The sequence below is a fragment of the Triticum dicoccoides genome, chromosome 6B (genome assembly GCF_002162155.2).
Source record: "Triticum dicoccoides isolate Atlit2015 ecotype Zavitan chromosome 6B, WEW_v2.0, whole genome shotgun sequence".
NCBI classification, from domain to species: Eukaryota; Viridiplantae; Streptophyta; class Magnoliopsida; order Poales; family Poaceae; genus Triticum; species Triticum dicoccoides.
This window is the reverse complement of record NC_041391.1, coordinates 537288834-537307205: the sequence shown is the minus strand read 5'-3', so window position 1 is coordinate 537307205 and position 18372 is coordinate 537288834. Positions and strand designations below refer to the sequence as shown.

The 18372-nt window shown below is 44.0% G+C and overlaps 1 protein-coding gene across 1 annotated transcript; it reads left to right on the top strand.

The window, feature by feature from the left end:
- The first annotated feature begins 16167 nt into the window (after positions 1-16167).
- Positions 16168-17969, top strand: LOC119324529 (pheophytinase, chloroplastic). The gene is made up of 6 exons (XM_037598313.1): positions 16168-16246; positions 16335-16448; positions 16547-16685; positions 16833-17003; positions 17098-17359; positions 17454-17969. The coding sequence occupies exons 1-6, from the start codon at positions 16168-16170 to the stop codon at positions 17838-17840; spliced, it is 1152 nt and encodes a 383-aa protein (XP_037454210.1). The 3' UTR covers positions 17841-17969.
- The last annotated feature ends 403 nt before the right edge of the window (positions 17970-18372 follow it).

Here is an 18372-nt window from a genome sequence, read left to right as displayed (position 1 = left end):
GCCAGGGAAGGCTCGAGGAAGCCAGGAGATAGGAGGGCGCGCCCACCCCCCTGGGCGCGCCCCCTGTCTCCTGGGCCCCTCGAGACTCCCCCGACCGACTTATTTCGCCTATATAAGTCCACGTACCCTAAAAACATCGAATACAAAGATAGATCGGGAGTTCTGCCGCCGCAAGCCTCTGTAGCCACCAAAAACCTCTCGGGAGCATGTTTCGACACCCTACCGGAGGGGGAACCCATCACCGGTGGCCATCTTCATCATCCCGGCGCTCTCCATGATGAGGAGGGAGTAGTTCACCCTCGGGGATGAGGGTATGTACCGGTAGCTATGTGTTTGATCTCTCTCTCTCTCTCTCTCGTGTTCTCTCTATGGCACGATCTTGATGTATCGCGAGCTTTGCTATTATAGTTGGATCTTATGATGTTTCTCCCCCTCTACTCTCTTGTGATGAATTGAGTTTTCCTCTTGAAGTTATCTTATCTGATTGAGTCTTTAATGATTTGAGAACACTTGATGTATGTTTTGTCGTGCTTATCTGTGGTGACAATAGGATATTGACGTGATCCACTTGATGTATGTTTTGGTGATCAACTTGTGGGTTCCCCCCATGAACTTATGCATAGGGGTTGGCACACGTTTTCGTCTTGACTCTCCGGTAGAAACTTTGGGGCACTCTTTGAAGTACTTTGTGTTGGTTGAATAGATGAATCTGAGATTGTGTGATGCATATCGTATAATCATGCCCACGGATACTTGAGGTGACAATGGAGTATCTAGGTGACATTAGGGTTTTAGTTGATTTGTGAATTAAGGTGTTATTCTAGTACAAACTCTTGAATAGATTGATCAGAAAGAATAACTTTGAGGTGGTTTCGTACCCTACCATAATCTCTTTGTCTGTTCTCCGCTATTAGTGGCTTTGGAGTGACTCTTTGTTGCATGTTGAGGGATTGTTATATGATCTATCTATGTTATTATTGTTGAGAGAACTTGCACTAGTGAAAGTATGAACCTTAGGCCTTGTTTCCTAGCTTTACAATACCGTTTACGCTCACTTTTATCGCTTGCTACCTTGCTGTTTTTATAATTTCAGATTACAAATACCTTTATCTACTATCCATATTGCACTTGTACCACCATCTCTTCGCCGAACTAGTGCACCTATACAATTTACCATTGTATTGGGTGTGTTGGGGACACAAGAGACTCTTTGTTATTTGGTTGCAGGGTTGTTTGAGAGAGACCATCTTCATCCTACGTGTTCCACGGATTGATAAACCTTAGGTCATCCACTTGAGGGAAATTTGCTACTGTCCTACAAACCTGTGCACTTGCAGGCCCAACAACGTCTACAAGAAGAAGGTTGTGTAGTAGACATCAAGCTCTTTTCTGGCGCCGTTGCCGGGTAGGCTAGGTAAGCGGCACCCACACCCCGTCAACTAAGCTCTTTTATGGCGCCATTGCCGGGGAGGTGAGTGCTTGAAGGTATATCTTTAGATCTTGCAATCGAATCTTTTTGTTTCTTGTTTTATCACTAGTTTAGTTTATAGAAGAAAAACTACCAAAAAATGGAGTTAAGTTTGTCTCATACGCTTCATCTTTTTAATATATTTCGTGAGTATGATGAAAAGGAAAATTGTGCTCAAGTGCTAGAAGAATAATGTATTAGAATGTTTGGCATAAAATATTTGAATGATGAGCATGATTGCAATGTTGTTAGTATGAATTCCTTGAATATCCATGAGGCTAATGATATGCAAAGCCACAAGCTTGGGGAAGCTATGTTTGATGAATATGATATTTTTTGTCCCCCAAGTTTTGAAGAGCAAATTTATTATGATGAAATCATGCCTCCTATTTATGATGATTATATTGATGAAAGTGGGTTTGGAAGAGTGTCAACTTTATTTAGTGATGAATCCACTATTTCGGAAGAGGTTCCAATTGATTATGAGAACAAAGTTGCTATCTATGATGATTATTGTGATGACTTGTATGCTATTAAGAATAATTATAACCATGAAACTTGTCATCATGATTTTAGTTTTCAATTGGATTATGCCTCACATGATAATTATTTTGTTGAGTTTGCTCCCACTATTCCGAATGAGAAGAATTTTGCTTATGTGGAGAGTAGTAAATTTTCTATGGTTGTAGATCATGAAAAGAAGGCTTTAGGTGCTGGTTATATTGTTGAATTCATTCATGATGCTACTGAAAATTATTATGAGGGAGGAACATATGCTTGTAAGAATTGCAATAATATCAAGTTTCCTCTCTATGTGCTTAAAGTTTTGAAGCTATGCTTGTTTTGCCTTCCTATGATAGTTGATTATTGTTCCCATAAGTTGTTTTCTCACAAAATCCCTATGCATAGGAAGTGGGTTAGGCTTAAATGTGCTAGTCATATTCTTCATGATGCTCTCTTTATGTTTCAATTCTTATCTTTTATGTGAGCATCATTGAAATCATCATGCCTAGCTAGGGGCGTTAAACGATAGCGCTTGTTGGGAGGCAACCCAATTTATTTTTGTTCCTTGCTTTTTGTTCATGTTTACTAATAAATAATTCATCTAGCCTCTGATTAGATGTGGTTTTATGTTTTAATTAGTGTTTGTGCCAAGTAGAACCTTTGGGAAGACTTGGGTGAAGTCTATAGGGTCTTGCTGTAAAAAAACAGAAACTTTTGCGCTCACGAGATTAGCTGCCATTTTTTACTGGAGAGTTCTTTTAGGTTGATTATTTTTGCAGATGATTAATATACAAATTCCTAAGGTCCAACAATTTATTTCAGAATTTCTTGAGTTCCAGAAGTATACGTTTGATACAGATTACTACAGACTGTTCTGTTTTTGACAGATTCTGTTTTCTATGTGTTGTTTGCTTATTTTGATGAATCTATGAGTAGTATCGGAGGGTATGAACCATAGAGAAGTTGGAATAAAGTAGGTTTAACACCAATATAAATAAATAATAAGTTCATTACAGTACCTAAGTGGTGATTTATTTTCTTATACTAACGGAGCTTACGAGTTTTGTGTTGAGTTTTGTGTGGTTGAAGTTTTCAAGTTTTGGGTAAAGATTCGATGGACTATGAAATAAGGAGTGGAAAGAACCTAAGATTGGGGATGCCCAAGGAACCCCAAGGTAATATTCTAGGACAACCAAGAGCCTAAGCTTGGGGATGCCCCGGATGGCATCCCCTCTTTCGTGTTCGTTCATCGGTAACTTTACTTGGAGCTATATTTTTATTCGCCACATGATATGTGTTTTGCTTGGAGCATCATTTTATTTTTTTAATATTTGCTTTCTGTTATTTAGAATAATGTTTTGCATCTATAGTTTCAATAAAAATGTCAAGGATAGCCTTTACCATGCTTATTTTGCTACTATACATGTTGCTGTTTGAAAACAGAAAGTTTACCGCTGTTGCAAAAATTCCCTAGAAAAGTCAGAGAATGGTATATTGTTGAAACTTTTTGCATAATAATATCTGATAAATCCTCTGCACAGTATTATTTTTCTCATAATTTTTTGGAGTTAGGTAAGTATGATGAATCTTGCATTCTTTACAGACTATACTGTTTTGGCAGATTGCTGTTATGGTTTGTTTGCGTATGTTTGCTTGTTTAATGATTCTATTTGAGGATAGGAGTATTAAATATGTAGATAAATTTATTATGCAATGCTGAATAATAATTTTAGTGATTTGTTACAGTAGAAAATGATAAGGTTTTGCATTGTGTTATACTAACTTATCTCATGAGTTCTTGTTGAGTTTTATGTGGATGAAGTTTTTGAGAAATAGAGAAACCATGATATTAGAGGAATTAAGGAGACACAAAAGTTCAAGATTGGGGATGCCCAAGGCACCCCAAGATAATATTTCAATAAGTCTCAAGCATCTAAGCTTGGGGATTCCCCGGTAGGCATCCCACCTTTCTTCTTCAACAATCATCGGTTAGTATCGGTTGAGCCTAAGTTTTTGCTTCTTCACATGAGTCGTCCTATCCTTGCAATGTCATTTTATTTTGTTTTGCTTGCTGTTTGAATAAAATACCAAGATCTAAAATTCTTAAATGAGAAATAGTCTTCACATAGTTGCATAATTATTTAACTACTCATTGATCTTCACTTATATCTTGTTGGAGTAGTTTGTCATTTACTCGTGTGCTTCACTTATATCCTATGAGTAAATGGTTGAATGAGTTGAATGCCATAAATCTTAAATTATATATCTCTCATGTTCTTATCCCATGGGGAGTAATGACTTCACATCTAAGAAGTAAAGGTTGTAAATTTATTGAAGGTTAGCAAGCATTGTATTGGTCATTTGAACAATTAATGAAAGAGTATTGAAGGAAGAGAGATTTCACATATAAATAAAATATCCTAGACATCTTTTATAATTGTGAGCACTCATTAAGTATGACATGCTAAAGAGTTGATGTTGGACAAGGAAGACAACGTAATAGGTTATGTTTTCTCACATCTCAGTTAAATTATATTGTCATGGATCATTCAAACATGTTGATCTTGCCTTTCCCCCTCATGCTAGCCAAATTCCTTGCACCAAGTAGAGATACTACTTGTGCTTCCAAATATCCTTAAACCCAATTTTTGCCATGAGTGTCCACCATACCTACCTACACTACTGGAATCTGGCACTTTGCCATCTGCCATGGCAGATGGCAAAGGCATGGTCGGCGGATGGCAAAGGCTTTGCCATCTGCCAACAGATGGCAAACAGGTCGTACGAAACCCTGCCGATAAAGGCTTCTTTGCCGTCTGCTGGCTGATGGCAAAGAGCCTGTGGCTTTGCCATCTGCTGGCAGATGGCAAAGCCTCTTAACGGGGTTAGCCCCGTTAGAAGGCTAACGACATACTTTGCCATCTACCAGCAGATGGCAAAGGCTGCAGGCTCTTTGCCATCTGCTGGCTGCAGGCTATTTGCCGTCTGCCAGCAGATGGCAAAGGCTGCATGCTTTGCTGTCTGCCAGCAGATGGCAAAGAGGTTTGCCATCTGCTATCAGATGGCAAAGAGCTCAAATAGGCCAGCCCAAATGTTACATGTAGATGACACGTGGCCTCTTTGCCATCTGCCAGCTGATGGCAAAGCTCTTTGCCATCTGCCAGCTGATGGCAAAGTGACTATATTGCCCCATTTAATTTTGTTTTTTCTTATATCAATTCATTTTCACAGAAATCAAACACAAATATATTTATATGACCAATATAGCATATTCAACACATATTACCAATAGTCATGAACACATATGTATCCAACACATGTTACCAATAGTAGCAAGTTTCATCTGTACATATACATAGTTTCATCAATATTACACAGTTTCATCCATAGGTAGCAAGTTTCACAAGGTCAAAACAAAAACTAAATACAAGCACTCCATCAACCCAAGCTTCCGTGATCAATTAAGCAAATCTGTAAAATAGGAAAGAAGAAAGTTAGAAGAAGAAGACTAGAAGAAGAAGATTATTATGATGCAACTAAAATGTGAAGATTACTATGATGCAACTTATATCTTAAGCATATTATGTCATTTTAGAGCTAGTTAAGCATATTAACTAATTTTGGAGGAAAAGATTCTAAGTATAGGTCATTTTGAAGCTAGCTAAGCATATTAAGTCATTTTGGAGGAAAAAATGCTAAGTATAGGTCATTTTAGAGCTATCCTAGGTTAAATAGGTCATTTTGGAGCTAATTAAGCTTATTATGTAATTTTTGAGCTAGCTAAGTATATTAAGTCATTTTGGAGGAAAAAATGCTAAGTATAGGTCATTTTAGAGCTAGCCTAGGTTGAATAGGTCATTTTGAAGCTAAGTAAGGTTATTATGTCATTTTGGAGCTAGCTAAGCATATGAAGTCATTTAGGACCTAAAATATGTCATTTCTTAAGCATATTATATGATTTTAGAGCTAGCTAAGCATATTAAGTCATTTTGGAGGAAAAGATGCTAAGTGTAGGTCATTTTAGAGCTATCCTAGGTTAAATATGACATTTTTAAGCTAGCTAAGCATATTAAGTCATTTTGGAGGAAAAATGCTAAGTATACGTCATTTTAGAGCTATCCTAGGTTAAATATGTCATTTTAGAGCTATCCTAGGTTAAATATCTACAACGGGGTACTAATCCATCAGAGGCCATTCACTTTCCTTTCAATAAATTAAAAGGTGGATCTCACCTTATTTTCAACAAATGTCAAAATAGAGAATCTAAAAATAACTTGGTCAACATGAAAAAAAAATGAAAGGGTGCCTCATTCAGGTTTAACTATACTTTGTTGATATTCACACTGAACATTGTTGTCATTTACTTACAGTCTAAACCATCTGAATGATTTGTTGTTGTTGTTTAGGAAAAATAGCTAGCCGTGCAAGTTGCACGGGTTGACGACTAGTGCTTTAAGATTGACATTGCCACGTGTCATTCATCAGGATGGGTCTCACCTGTTGGCCTGTGAGACCCGGTTTCATAGGATTTTTTTCCCCAAAACTGTATCTATAATACCTAAATAGTTCATCCCCACTATGGTATTTCTCTCAACATGCAGCCTATCCACATCACCAGCACTGCCACATCAGCATTTAGTTTTAGGCTTACACATGGGACCCACACAGTGAAACAGCCAAATTAGCTTCAATTATTGCTGGTAGGTCCGACTAGAGGGGCTGCCCATGTACGTCTCTTTCGTTCTAAAAAAAACTTCAATGGATTCTAAAAAAAACTTTAATGTGACTAGCGCCTCACCAATTCCCCACGCAGCGTATTCCTCTCCCTATTCATCTGCTCCAATCTCCATCAAATCCCACTATACAATTACTCCATCGATTCAGTTGCTCTTACCATCTGCTATATATCCCCGGGCCACATGCGATTTGGCAAGGTATATGCGATGGCGGTCGTCCCTCCTTGCGATGAGATCCGTAGGCGGTCTTACCCGCCCTGCCTCCGGCTTCCCCGACATAGGAATAGCCGCCCTGGAAGAAGAGCCCCTCGCGGCGGATTCCACTACACCGACATTGACCCTGGCCACTCCCGGCGATTACCATGCGGTCGCGTGTCGGGTGCCTCGACAGAAGGCCGGGAAGGCTCCCCATGGAGTGGCCAACCCTGCTCGGTGTCGCGCATCCGCCGCTCAACTTCCCCACCCCGCATTAGGCGTTCGCAGGTCTTCTAGACTTTCGTATTGTTTGCATTGTTTATTTATTTGTATGTTGAGATTAACACTATATCATAGTGATGCATGTGTTCATACTATTTGAATCCCCACTGATGCATGTTTATTGTTTTGTTCTTCTGGATTACTTTCGAATTACGCTATCCAATTTCCTGCATCAGTACAAGAAGCATAGATGGTTATGATACTAGGAGGGTTGGAGCTCTGACATGCACTATACCATAACAGGAAAAAAGATTAGATCAGATTGTCAAGCAGTTCAAGCAATTCTTGAGGACTGCAGATTGTATCTGTAGCTCTATCTTTTAAAGTTTACTTCCAGATCTTCAAGCATATGTCGTATCACCATCATGTTTCAGCTTTACCAGGAGTATTTCTTCTTTATTTCAGTTTCTTTCAAGAATCAAGACTACCATGGACAATCAAAGTCAGTATATAAATAATATTTCAACTCATGTACGCCTAAAGTGTTGTCTACATGTTGCCATGAAAATAGTAGCTACATGGATCATCAGATTAAGGTAAATGCATATCTCAATACATCATGCTTATTATAATTTCTAATTGTCGTTTTGTGCGGAGTAGGAAATACATAAGTGCATTAGTAAGAAATTTGTACAAAAGTCTGACTTACAGCTATTTGTGGTCGTTATTAGAAGGGCAAAGGGAGATTCCTAACTCTGATGGTCACAAACATAGTCTAAGTATCAGGGGCAATAACCACCCTGCAAGGCTCCAAAAAGGTATTTGTTTCCCTTACCATGTCCATGATGCAGCTCTGATGACTAAGTAAAGTTCTGTCACTTTGCACACGTAATCCTCTCCCTTTGTTTTGCGTGTCTGTGATCATACACTCAGGTTTTTCTTTCTACTTTGTTAATCATTCATGCCCGATGCTTTTTCATTCCTTCCCCTCCCCTCTCACTGTTGTTCATCAGGATTGTCGCAACTACCTGCGTCTTGGTTCCGGTTCAACCTTCTGACCGCAGGGCATTGCTTCTACTGCAAAGATTAACACTATACTTCGTATGATATAAGATAACCCTGTCAAGAATTTTATGTTTAATATAGTCGCTTTGTGATTATCTCTATTCTACAGTCTGGATGTTCAAGCAATAACATGGTTTGCTTCTTTATTCTTGCATGTATACAACACTTTATAGCCATTCTTTTATATTTTAACCAAATACGTATAATCTCACACAACACTGACAGCGGACGACCTTCTCTACTCTTGAATCGATATGAATGACCAATGAAGATTTTAATTTCCAAATACATATTCTATTTATCAGCCCTTTGGTTATATTGTCATACAATATAGTGACAAGCTTGAAAGAAGACATAAGTGGATGTCTTAGATATGAATGGCATAAAAGTTAGTCGTATGTAGTGTGTTTCTGACAAATTAAGTGTATGTGCCATTTTTTTCAATTGTTACCGTAAGTATACATGTTATCAATCATATAGAAACGATTCATCCTTAAATACTTTTTTAAACTATGATAACTTAATACTATGATCCGATGTTCTAGCAATAACATGGTTTATTCGTTTGTGCAGAACCAAACATGTACACCTTGCAGTCTAGGCATTGTTTTATATTATTCCCATATATCAATATGAGTTCACACAACACTGATGGCCGACAACCTTCTCTACCCTTGGATTAGGATCCCACATATGATTGATGGGTGAAGATTTTTTTCTCTACACTTGCATCAAGCTAATTTTTATCATTGTAGAACTTCAGTCAAGAAGACAGTTAACTTATATTTTGTTTTCATTTAGAATATGGTTTGTCAATTCTAGCTTATAAGCCTTTTATATGGAATTCCATGGATCCTATATTTCTATTCAGACAACATTGGCAGCCTTTAATTCCATTGACACTGCTACCTTGCAATACACATCGTGAACGAAAGTAAGAGCAACCTTATACTATATATACAAAACTTCAGAGATGTGAAATGATCCCTCAATCCACCTTACTGATTACTATGCTAAGCCAACTATTCAATTTGGTTTTGCTGAAAGGAGTCTGCCACATCCATGCATGGATACAGAACCACCATGCATTCTATTATGCTACTTATATGCAATGGATATTTTAAACTATATAATATAATCAAGTATTGTAAATCGTAGTATAATTTTCAGTTCTGATTGTCATTTTATTGTCAATGTTCATATTCCTACAAAAAAAGTCTCACTTAAGTATGCTGCAACCAATTCCCGCAGCAACGCGTGGGGGCATCATCTAGTTAACTCAACGTCACTGCTAAAAGTGTGGCACGGAAAAGTACGTTTAGCGGTAGGTGCTGAAAAGTGTTACGACTGATGTTCCGTTCAAAATTTCAACTAGAGACAGCTACTACTACTTCGAGAAGAAATAGTGGTATTGGTACTGGTGTGATCATCAATGGTAAGTGCAGTTTGGGTTGAAGATTTGTAGCTGATGTAAGTACCTCGAGGAGGAGGTTGCAGGGGAACTGCTTGACAGAGAGCACGTCGGCGACGATGGTGTCGGGGCGGAGCTTGGCGAGGGGGATGGCACGGATGACGGACTCCGTGGAGAGGATGGAGCTGCAAACCAGCAGCACGTCCGGCTGCTCCTCGCACAGCGCCTCCAAGCTTCTGTTGTTGCCAACATTTCACAGCATGATCGATCGATCCCCTTGCAGTTGCAACCGGACCGGAATCGAAGAAAGATAGGTTCGTGGGTTGGCATGGCTGGTCACCTGAAGAAGCGAATCCCGTGGGCGGAGCAGTAGTCGGAGTAGTCGGATCTGGAGGTGGCCAGCACGGCGTGGCCCTGCCGCTGGATGCCCCTGGCGATGAACTGCCCGAAGTTGCCGAACCCGATGATCCCCACGCGCAGCACCGCGGGATCTTGCTCCTCCGTCGAGGACACCGATGGTGACGGCGACGGCTCCTCGTAGGCGCCGCGCCACGAGGAGGCGAGCTGCTGCTCCTGCTCGGTGGAGGTCGTGGCGTCTCTCGGGGGCTTGGCGCCGGCGGCGGCCGGCCTGACCCACAGTTGGGCCGGGGGAGGGCCGGCGACGGGGCGGGGGAGCGACGGCGACGGGGCGGCGGAGCGACGGCGACGGGGCGGGGGAGGGACGCGGCCGGCGATAGGGCGGGGGAGCGACGGGGCCGGCGACAGGGTGGCGGCGGGCGAGCCTAGAGCGCCATCGACGGGGGCTGGATCGGATGCGAAGGTCGTTTTTTTACCTGGATGGGTGGGGAGAGAGAGGGAGGGGATAACCCCACAGTTTTTTTACCTGGAAAAAAATAACCCCATCTCTTTGCCATCTGCCAGCAGATGGCAAAGAATCTTTGCCGTCTGCTGGTAGATGGCAAAGAGGTGGGGCTGGTACGCCGTTACATGCTTGACGGCCACAGGATTTGCCAACCTCTTTGCCATCTGCTGGCAGATGGCAAAGAATCTTTGCCATCCACTAGCAGATGGCAAAGAATTGGCTGAAGGCAACCATGTTCTTTGCCGTCTGTCAGTTCTTTGCCATCTGTTTTTTATAAGCAGATGGCAAAGACATTCTTTGCCATCAGCTGGCACATGGCAAAGAGCTGGTTGATGGCAAATTCCCTGTTTCCAGTAGTGCTATATGCGGTATTTACCTGACGTTCCAAGTAAATTTGCATGTGCCAAACTCTAAACCTTCAAACAATAATCTGTTTTGTATGCCTGAATCGCTCATGTAGCGACTAGGGGCTGTGAGTATCTTCCATGCTAGGTGGGTTATTCTCAAGAGGAGTGGACTCCGCTCCTCACTCATGAGAAAGGGTCGGTAACCGAGATGCCTAGTCCCATGATCCAAAATGATCAAAGCAAATCAAAATAATTAAACAAAACTCCCCCAGGGCTGTTGACAGTTGGAGGCACTCGTTGTTTCGAGCAAGCCATGGATTGATGCTTGTTGGTGGTGGGGGAGTAAAAACTTTTACCATTCTGTTTGGGAACCGCCTATAATGTATGTAGTATGGAAGATATTGGGAACTCTTGGTTGTTATGTTGACTATGAGATCATACCTCTCAAAATTATTTATCTCTATTTCAAAATTGAGCTCTAGCGCCTCTGCAAATCCCTGCTTCCCTCTGCGAAGGGCCTATCTTTTACTTTATATCTTTTACTTTTATGCAAGAGTCAAGGTGATCTTCACCTTTCTCTTTTTCATTTTATCCTTTGGCAAGCACCTCGTGTTGGAAAGATCCTGATATATATATCCAATTGGATGTAAGTTAGCATGAACTATTATTGTTGACATCACCCAAAGGTGAATACGTTGGGAGGCAACACTATAAGCCCCTATCTTTCTTAGTGTCCGATTGAAACTCCATAACCATTAGTATTGCGTGAGTGTTAGCAATTGTAGAAGACTATATGATAGTTGAGTATGTGGAGTTTGCTAAATCAAAGCTCTGACATAGACCCTTCCTGAAAATAAGATGAATTGTAATTGTCTGTTGACTAAGAATGAAGTTTGCTAGCTTTCAAGAAAGTTTATGGTCTATGCTTTAACATGTGAATAGCTTGTTACTTGATCTTGAGAAGTTTTATGAGATGAAATACTGTTATGACATATAATCATGCTAGAAAAGGTGATTGAAATTTTCATTGATCAAACTTGTGCACCTACTAGCATTCACACTTCATAAATAATTTCTTTTATCATTTACCTACTCGAGGACGAGCATGAATTAAGCTTGGGGATGTTGATACGTCTCCAACGTATCTATAATTTATGAAGCATTCATGCTATTTTATTATCTGTTTTGAATGATTACGGGCTTTATTATACACTTTTATATTACTTTTTGGACTAACCTATTAACCGGAGGCCCAACCCATATTGTTGTTTTATTGCCTGTTTCAGTATTTCGAAGAAAAAGAATATCAAACGGAGTCCAAACGGAATGAAACCTTCGGAAGCGTGATTTTTGGAAAGGATATGATCCGGGAGACTTGGAGTTCAAGCCAGGGAAGGCTCGAGGAAGCCAGGAGATAGGAGGGCGCGCCCCTGTCTCCAGGGCCCCTCGAGGCTCCCCCGACCGACTTCTTTCGCCTATATAAGTCTACGTACCCTAAAACATCGAATACGAAGATAGATCGGGAGTTTCGCTGCCGCAAGCCTCTGTAGCCACCAAAAACCTCTCGAGAGCCCGTTCCGGCACCCTGCCAGAGGGGGAACCCATCACCGGTGGCCATCTTCATCATCCCGGTGCTCTCCATGACGAGGAGGGAGTAGTTCACCCTCGGGGCTGAGGGTATGTACTAGTAGCTATGTGTTTGATCTCTCTCTCTCTCTCTCTCTCTCTCTCTCTCTCTCTCTCTCTTGTGTTCTCTCTATGGCACGATCTTGATGTATCGCGAGCTTTGTTATTATAGTTGGATCTTATGATGTTTCTCCCCCTCTACTCTCTTGTGATGAATTGAGTTTTCCTCTTGAAGTTATCTTATCGGATTGAATCTTTAATAATTTGAGAACACTTGATGTATGTCTTGTCGTGCTTATCTGTGGTGACAATGGGATATTCACGTGATCCACTTGATGTATATTTTGGTGATCAACTTGCGGGTTCCGCCCATGAACCTATGCATAGGGGTTGGCACACGTTTTCGTCTGGACTCTCCGGTAGAAATTTTGGGGCACTCTTTGAAGTACTCCGTGTTGGTTGAATAGATGAATCTGAGATTGTGTGATGCATATCGTATAATCATGCCCACGGATACTTGAGGTGACAATGGAGTACCTAGGTGACATTAGGGTTTTGGTTGATTTGTGTCTTAAGGTGTTATTCTAGTACGAACTCTTGAATAGATCGATCTGAAAGAATAACTTTGAGGTGGTTTCGTACCCTACCATAATCTTTTTGTTTGTTCTCCGCTATTAGTGGCTTTGGAGTGACTCTTTGTTGCATGTTGAGGAATTGTTATATGATCTATCTATGTTATTATTGTTGAGAGAACTTGCAGTAGTGAAAGTATGAACCTTAGGCCTTGTTTCCTAGCTTTGCAATACCGTTTATGCTCACTTTTATCGCTTGCTACATTACTGTTTTTATAATTTCAGATTACAAATACATTTATCTACTATCCATATTGCACTTGTATTACCATCTCTTCGCCGAACTAGTGCACCTATATAATTTACCATTGTATTGGGTGTGTTGGGGACACAAGAGATTCTTTGTTATTTGGTTGCAGGGTTGTTTGAGAGAGACCATCTTCATCCTACGCCTCCCACGGATTGATAAACCTTAGGTCATCCACTTGAGGGAAATTTGTTACTGTCCTACAAACCTGTGCACTTGCAGGCCCAACAACATCTACAAGAAGAAGGTTGTATAGTAGACATCAGCGATGCACAGCAACGAGAGGGGAGAGTGTTGTCCATGTACCCTCGTAGACCGAAAGCGGAAGCGTTAGCACAACGCGGTTGATGTAGTCGTACGTCTTCACGATCCGACTGATCCAAGTACCGAACGTACGGCACCTCCGAGTTCAGCACATGTTCAGCTCGATGACGTACCACGAACTCCGATCCAGCAGAGCTTTGTGGGAGAGTTCTGTCAGCACGACGGCGTGATGACGGTGTTGATGATGCTACCGACGCAGGGCTTCGCCTAAGCACCTCTACGATATTACCGAGGTGGAATATGGTGGAGGGGGGCACCGCACACGGCTGGGAGAGATCAACAGATCAACTTGTGTGTCCATGGGATGCCCCTTGCCTCAGTATATAAAGGAGGAGAGGAGGGGAGGGGTCGGCCCTCTCTATGGCGCGCCCTGGGGAGTCCTACTCCCACCGGGAGTAGGATCCCCCCCCCCTTCCGTGTAGTAGGAGTAGGAGTCAAGGAAAGGGAAGAGAGAAGAGAAGGAAGGTGGGGGCGCCGCCCCTCCCCCTAGTCCAATTCGGACTAGGCCTTGGGGGGGGGGGGGCTGCCTCTCTCTCTCCCTCCCTTAAAGCCCAATAAGGCTATATACTCCCCGACGAATTCTCGTAACTCTCCGGTACTTCGATAAATACCCGAATCACTCGGAACCTTTTCGATGTCCGAATATAGTCGTCCAATATATTGATCTTTATGTCTCGACCATTTCGAGACTCCTCGTCATGTCCCCGATCTCATCTCGGACTCCGAACTACCTTCGGTACATCAAAATACATAACTCATAATATAAATCGTCACCGAGCGTTAAGCGTGCGGACCCAACGGGTTCGAGAACTATGTAGACATGACCGAGATTCATCTTCGGTCAATAACCAATAGCGGAACCTGGATGCTCATATTGGCTCCCATATATTATACGAAGACCTTTATCGGTCAAACCGCATAACAACATACGTTGTTCCCTTTGTCATCGGTATGTTACTTGCCCGAGATTCGATCGTCGATATCTCAATAGCTAGTTCAATCTTGTTACCGGCAAGTCTCTTTACTCGTTCCATAATGCATCATTCCGCAACTAACTCATTAGTCACATTGCTTGCAAGGCTTATAGTGGTGTGTATTACCGAGAGGGCCCAGAGATACCTCTCCGACAATCGGAGTGACAAATCTTAATCTCGAAATACGCCAACTCAACAAGTACCTTTGGAGACATCTGTAGAGGACCTTTATAATCACCGAGTTACGTTGTGACGTTTGGTAGCACACAAAGTGTTCCTCCGGTAAACGGGAGTTGCATAATCTCATAGTCATAGGAACATGTATAAGTCATGAAGAAAGCAATAGCAACATACTAAACGATCAAGTGCTAAGCTAACAGAATGGGTCAAGTCAATCACATCATTCTCTAATGATGTGATCTCGTTTATCAAATGACAACTTATGTCTATGGCTAGGAAACTTAACCATCTTTGATTAACGAGCTAGTCAAGTAGAGGCATACTAGTGACACTCTATTTGTCTATGTATTCACACATGTACTAAGTTTCCGGTTAATACAATTCTAGCATGAATAATAAATATTTATCATGATATAAGGAAATATATAAATAACAACTTTATTATTGCCTCTGTGGCATATTTCCTTCACCAGCCTTCATTCACATTCAATCAATGTAGTAGTGCCGTATTTACTGGGCATGTAAGGCTGATTGTAATGGGGAGCATCATATACTACATATGGTACTAGTGTATGATACTACCTCTCGAATGCATAGTATCATATATTAGTATCATGTAATAATACTCTATTTATTGCCGTGCATGACACAAAGTAGCATATCATTTATTATGATACGGTATCATGATATGATACTCCATCCACTTTTTCTTCATTTAATGCTATGACACCTCATCAAAATTTCCTAGTTGGCATGCATGATACTAGCTATGATACTATCATTACGACTAGCCTAAGGAATGATAGTTGTTTCCAAAGTTTAGGCGCCAAGGGTTTTGATGGATAATAATGTCATAAACTGGTTGCTCACTGTAAAGTTGTACTAAAGCAGCATCGATTAATTTGAATCGGATGGAGTAGTATCTTTCTAAGCCGAGCCACATGGGTTGCTCAGTGTGAACTGGAGTATCAATTACTCGTTCTTTTAGAGAGAGAATGGAGTATCAATTAGCTGGGCTACCACACTCGGATGTGGCGATCAGGTTGCACGTACACTGATCAGAGGGCGAGATATTCATTCCATCACGGTGTGAAGACGCAAGCCTTGCCGTGGGCCTCACGGCCGACCCGGCGGCCCCGGTCGAAGAAGTTAAGCGCGTCGCGTCGATCAATCCCTCCCCTTTCGAACTTTTGGCCCGGGCTCTGCCACGGCTGCCCGATTGCCCGCCACCCACACACCAACGCCGGCGCAAACCTACAAGTAAAACTCTCTCCGCCCGTCACCACGGATCACCCAGCTTCTTTTTTCAGGCGATCCGAGGTTGCTTCGTCTCCACGACCCTTCCTTCGGCCACGTACGGAGGCTTCTACCCCCATGTCCGTCGCGTCCGCTTCCGCGGCCGCCCTCCGGTCCTCGTCCGGCCGCCGCTGTGGCGTCGGAACTGGCCTCAACGGTTGGTACTTCGCTCTACTTTCCCCTGACATGCGTGGGTGATTCGGTTGGACTCTTCGTGATCACTCTGCTTCTTCGGTTGTTGGCAGGAGGCAACAAGTTTCTGATGATGCAGAGGAGGGACCTCGTCACCAAGGGGGTCGCGCTCTCCGTCTGCTCCTCGCTGCTCGCCTCCTCCACTTCCAACGGCGCCGCTGCACAAGGTCAGCCTTAGCTTAAATCTTTCTTCGAAGTCGAGACACCGATAGATCCTGCCGATGAATTCATGTTCGTTCTTCTCGTTATGCTCGTTTGCTTGCAGCATTGGAGAGGCTGCCGTTCAAGGCGGACGGGTACAGCTTCTGGACGTGGAGGGGCCGCAAGATACACTACGTGGAGCAAGGGTCCGGGCAGCCCATCGTGCTCATCCACGGCTTCGGCGCGTCGGCGTTCCACTGGAGGTCAGCCATCGGCCCAGCTCGACCACCTTATCCCCTCTCCGTGGCCTGTGTGGCGGGAAACCGTTATTGGGAACGCGAGGTGACAAGTGCCTGTTGCTTGAGTTGGTTGGTTGGTGTTGTCTGAACAACTCTGAACTCGATCGTCAGGTACAACATCCCGGAGCTGGCCAAGAAGTACAAGGTGTACGCCGTGGACCTGCTGGGCTTCGGCTGGAGCGAGAAGGCGCTGGTGCAGTACGACGCCACCATCTGGATGGAGCAGGTCTCCGACTTCCTCAGGGAGGTCGTCCAGTCGCCATCCGTCGTCGTCGGCAACAGGTACCTAGACAGCACTCTTCAGAGTTAAGCAACAAACATTGTCTTTCACAACATCATGCATACTGACACGTATGTTGCGTGGCCTAATGATCAGCTTAGGTGGCTTCACGACGCTGTTCGCCGCGACGGAGGTGCCGGAGCTGGTCCGGGGCGTCGTGCTGCTCAACTCCGCCGGCCAGTTCGGGGACCCCAACGCGCCGCCCAAGGCTGAAGAGGCGGCGGTGGCGGAGGAGGAGGCGAGCGCGGTGACGAGGCTCATCGTGAGGCCGCTCAAGGAGGCCTTCCAGCGGGTCGTGCTCGGGTTCCTCTTCTGGCAGGCCAAGCAGCCGGCCAGGGTCGAGAAAGTCCTCAAAAGCGTACGCACCTCAGCCGAAAGCCACCGGCAGCTATCTGATTCTGATCGACGGACAGAGTTCTCATCCATTCTTCATTTTGTTGCAATGCGTGCAGGTGTACAAAGATCCGAGCAACGTGGACGAGTACCTGATCAGCTCGATCACGGCGCCAACGGCCGACCCGAACGCCGGCGAGGTGTACTACAGGCTCATGTCGCGGTTCGTGGCGAACCAGAGCCAGTACACGCTGGACAAGCTGCTGGGGAAGCTGACGTGCCCGCTGCTGCTGCTGTGGGGGGACCTGGACCCGTGGGTCGGCCCGTCCAAGGCGGCGCGGATCCACGAGTTCTACGCCAACTCCACCGTCGTCAACCTGCAGGCCGGGCACTGCCCGCACGACGAGGCGCCGGAGCAGTTCAACGCGGCGCTGCTCCAGTGGCTCGCGTCACTGGAGGAGGAGGCCGGCGACAAGCCGGCCGAGCCCAGCCTCCAGGTCGTGTGATTCTTGTACCTTGTTAGACTATGTATACCTTCTGTACCTATGTACGTATATGGTACATATTGTAACACAACCATTATATATAATGAGATAAGCCACTCTTAGAGGATTGTGCTGATTCCTCAAAACTTATTGTCTTACATGGTATCACGCTCGGTTACGATCGCTTCCGCTTCTAAACCCTAATACCCGCACCGCCGCCGCAGCTGCCGCCGCCTTCACCGCCGCCGCCGCGCCACCAATCGCGCCGCCGCCATGTCGAGCGGCGCCACCACCGGTTTCACTGCTGCGGGCTTCCTCTCGGCCTCTCTTGCGGCTCTGCTCAACCTCCCGCTCGATGCCGTCTTTGTTCCGGCTCCGATCGGGACAAGGAGCATCGGCTCCGTCTTCTCCACGCCGCTGGCGCCCTCGCTTGGGCGTGACCTCGTGGTCCACACCGCGGCGCCGCCGTCCGCTGCGGACTCCGCAGGCGTCGTCCCGCCGCTCCTGCCGCAAGCGGATCACACTGCCCCGCTGGCGGGGTTGGCGGCGTCCG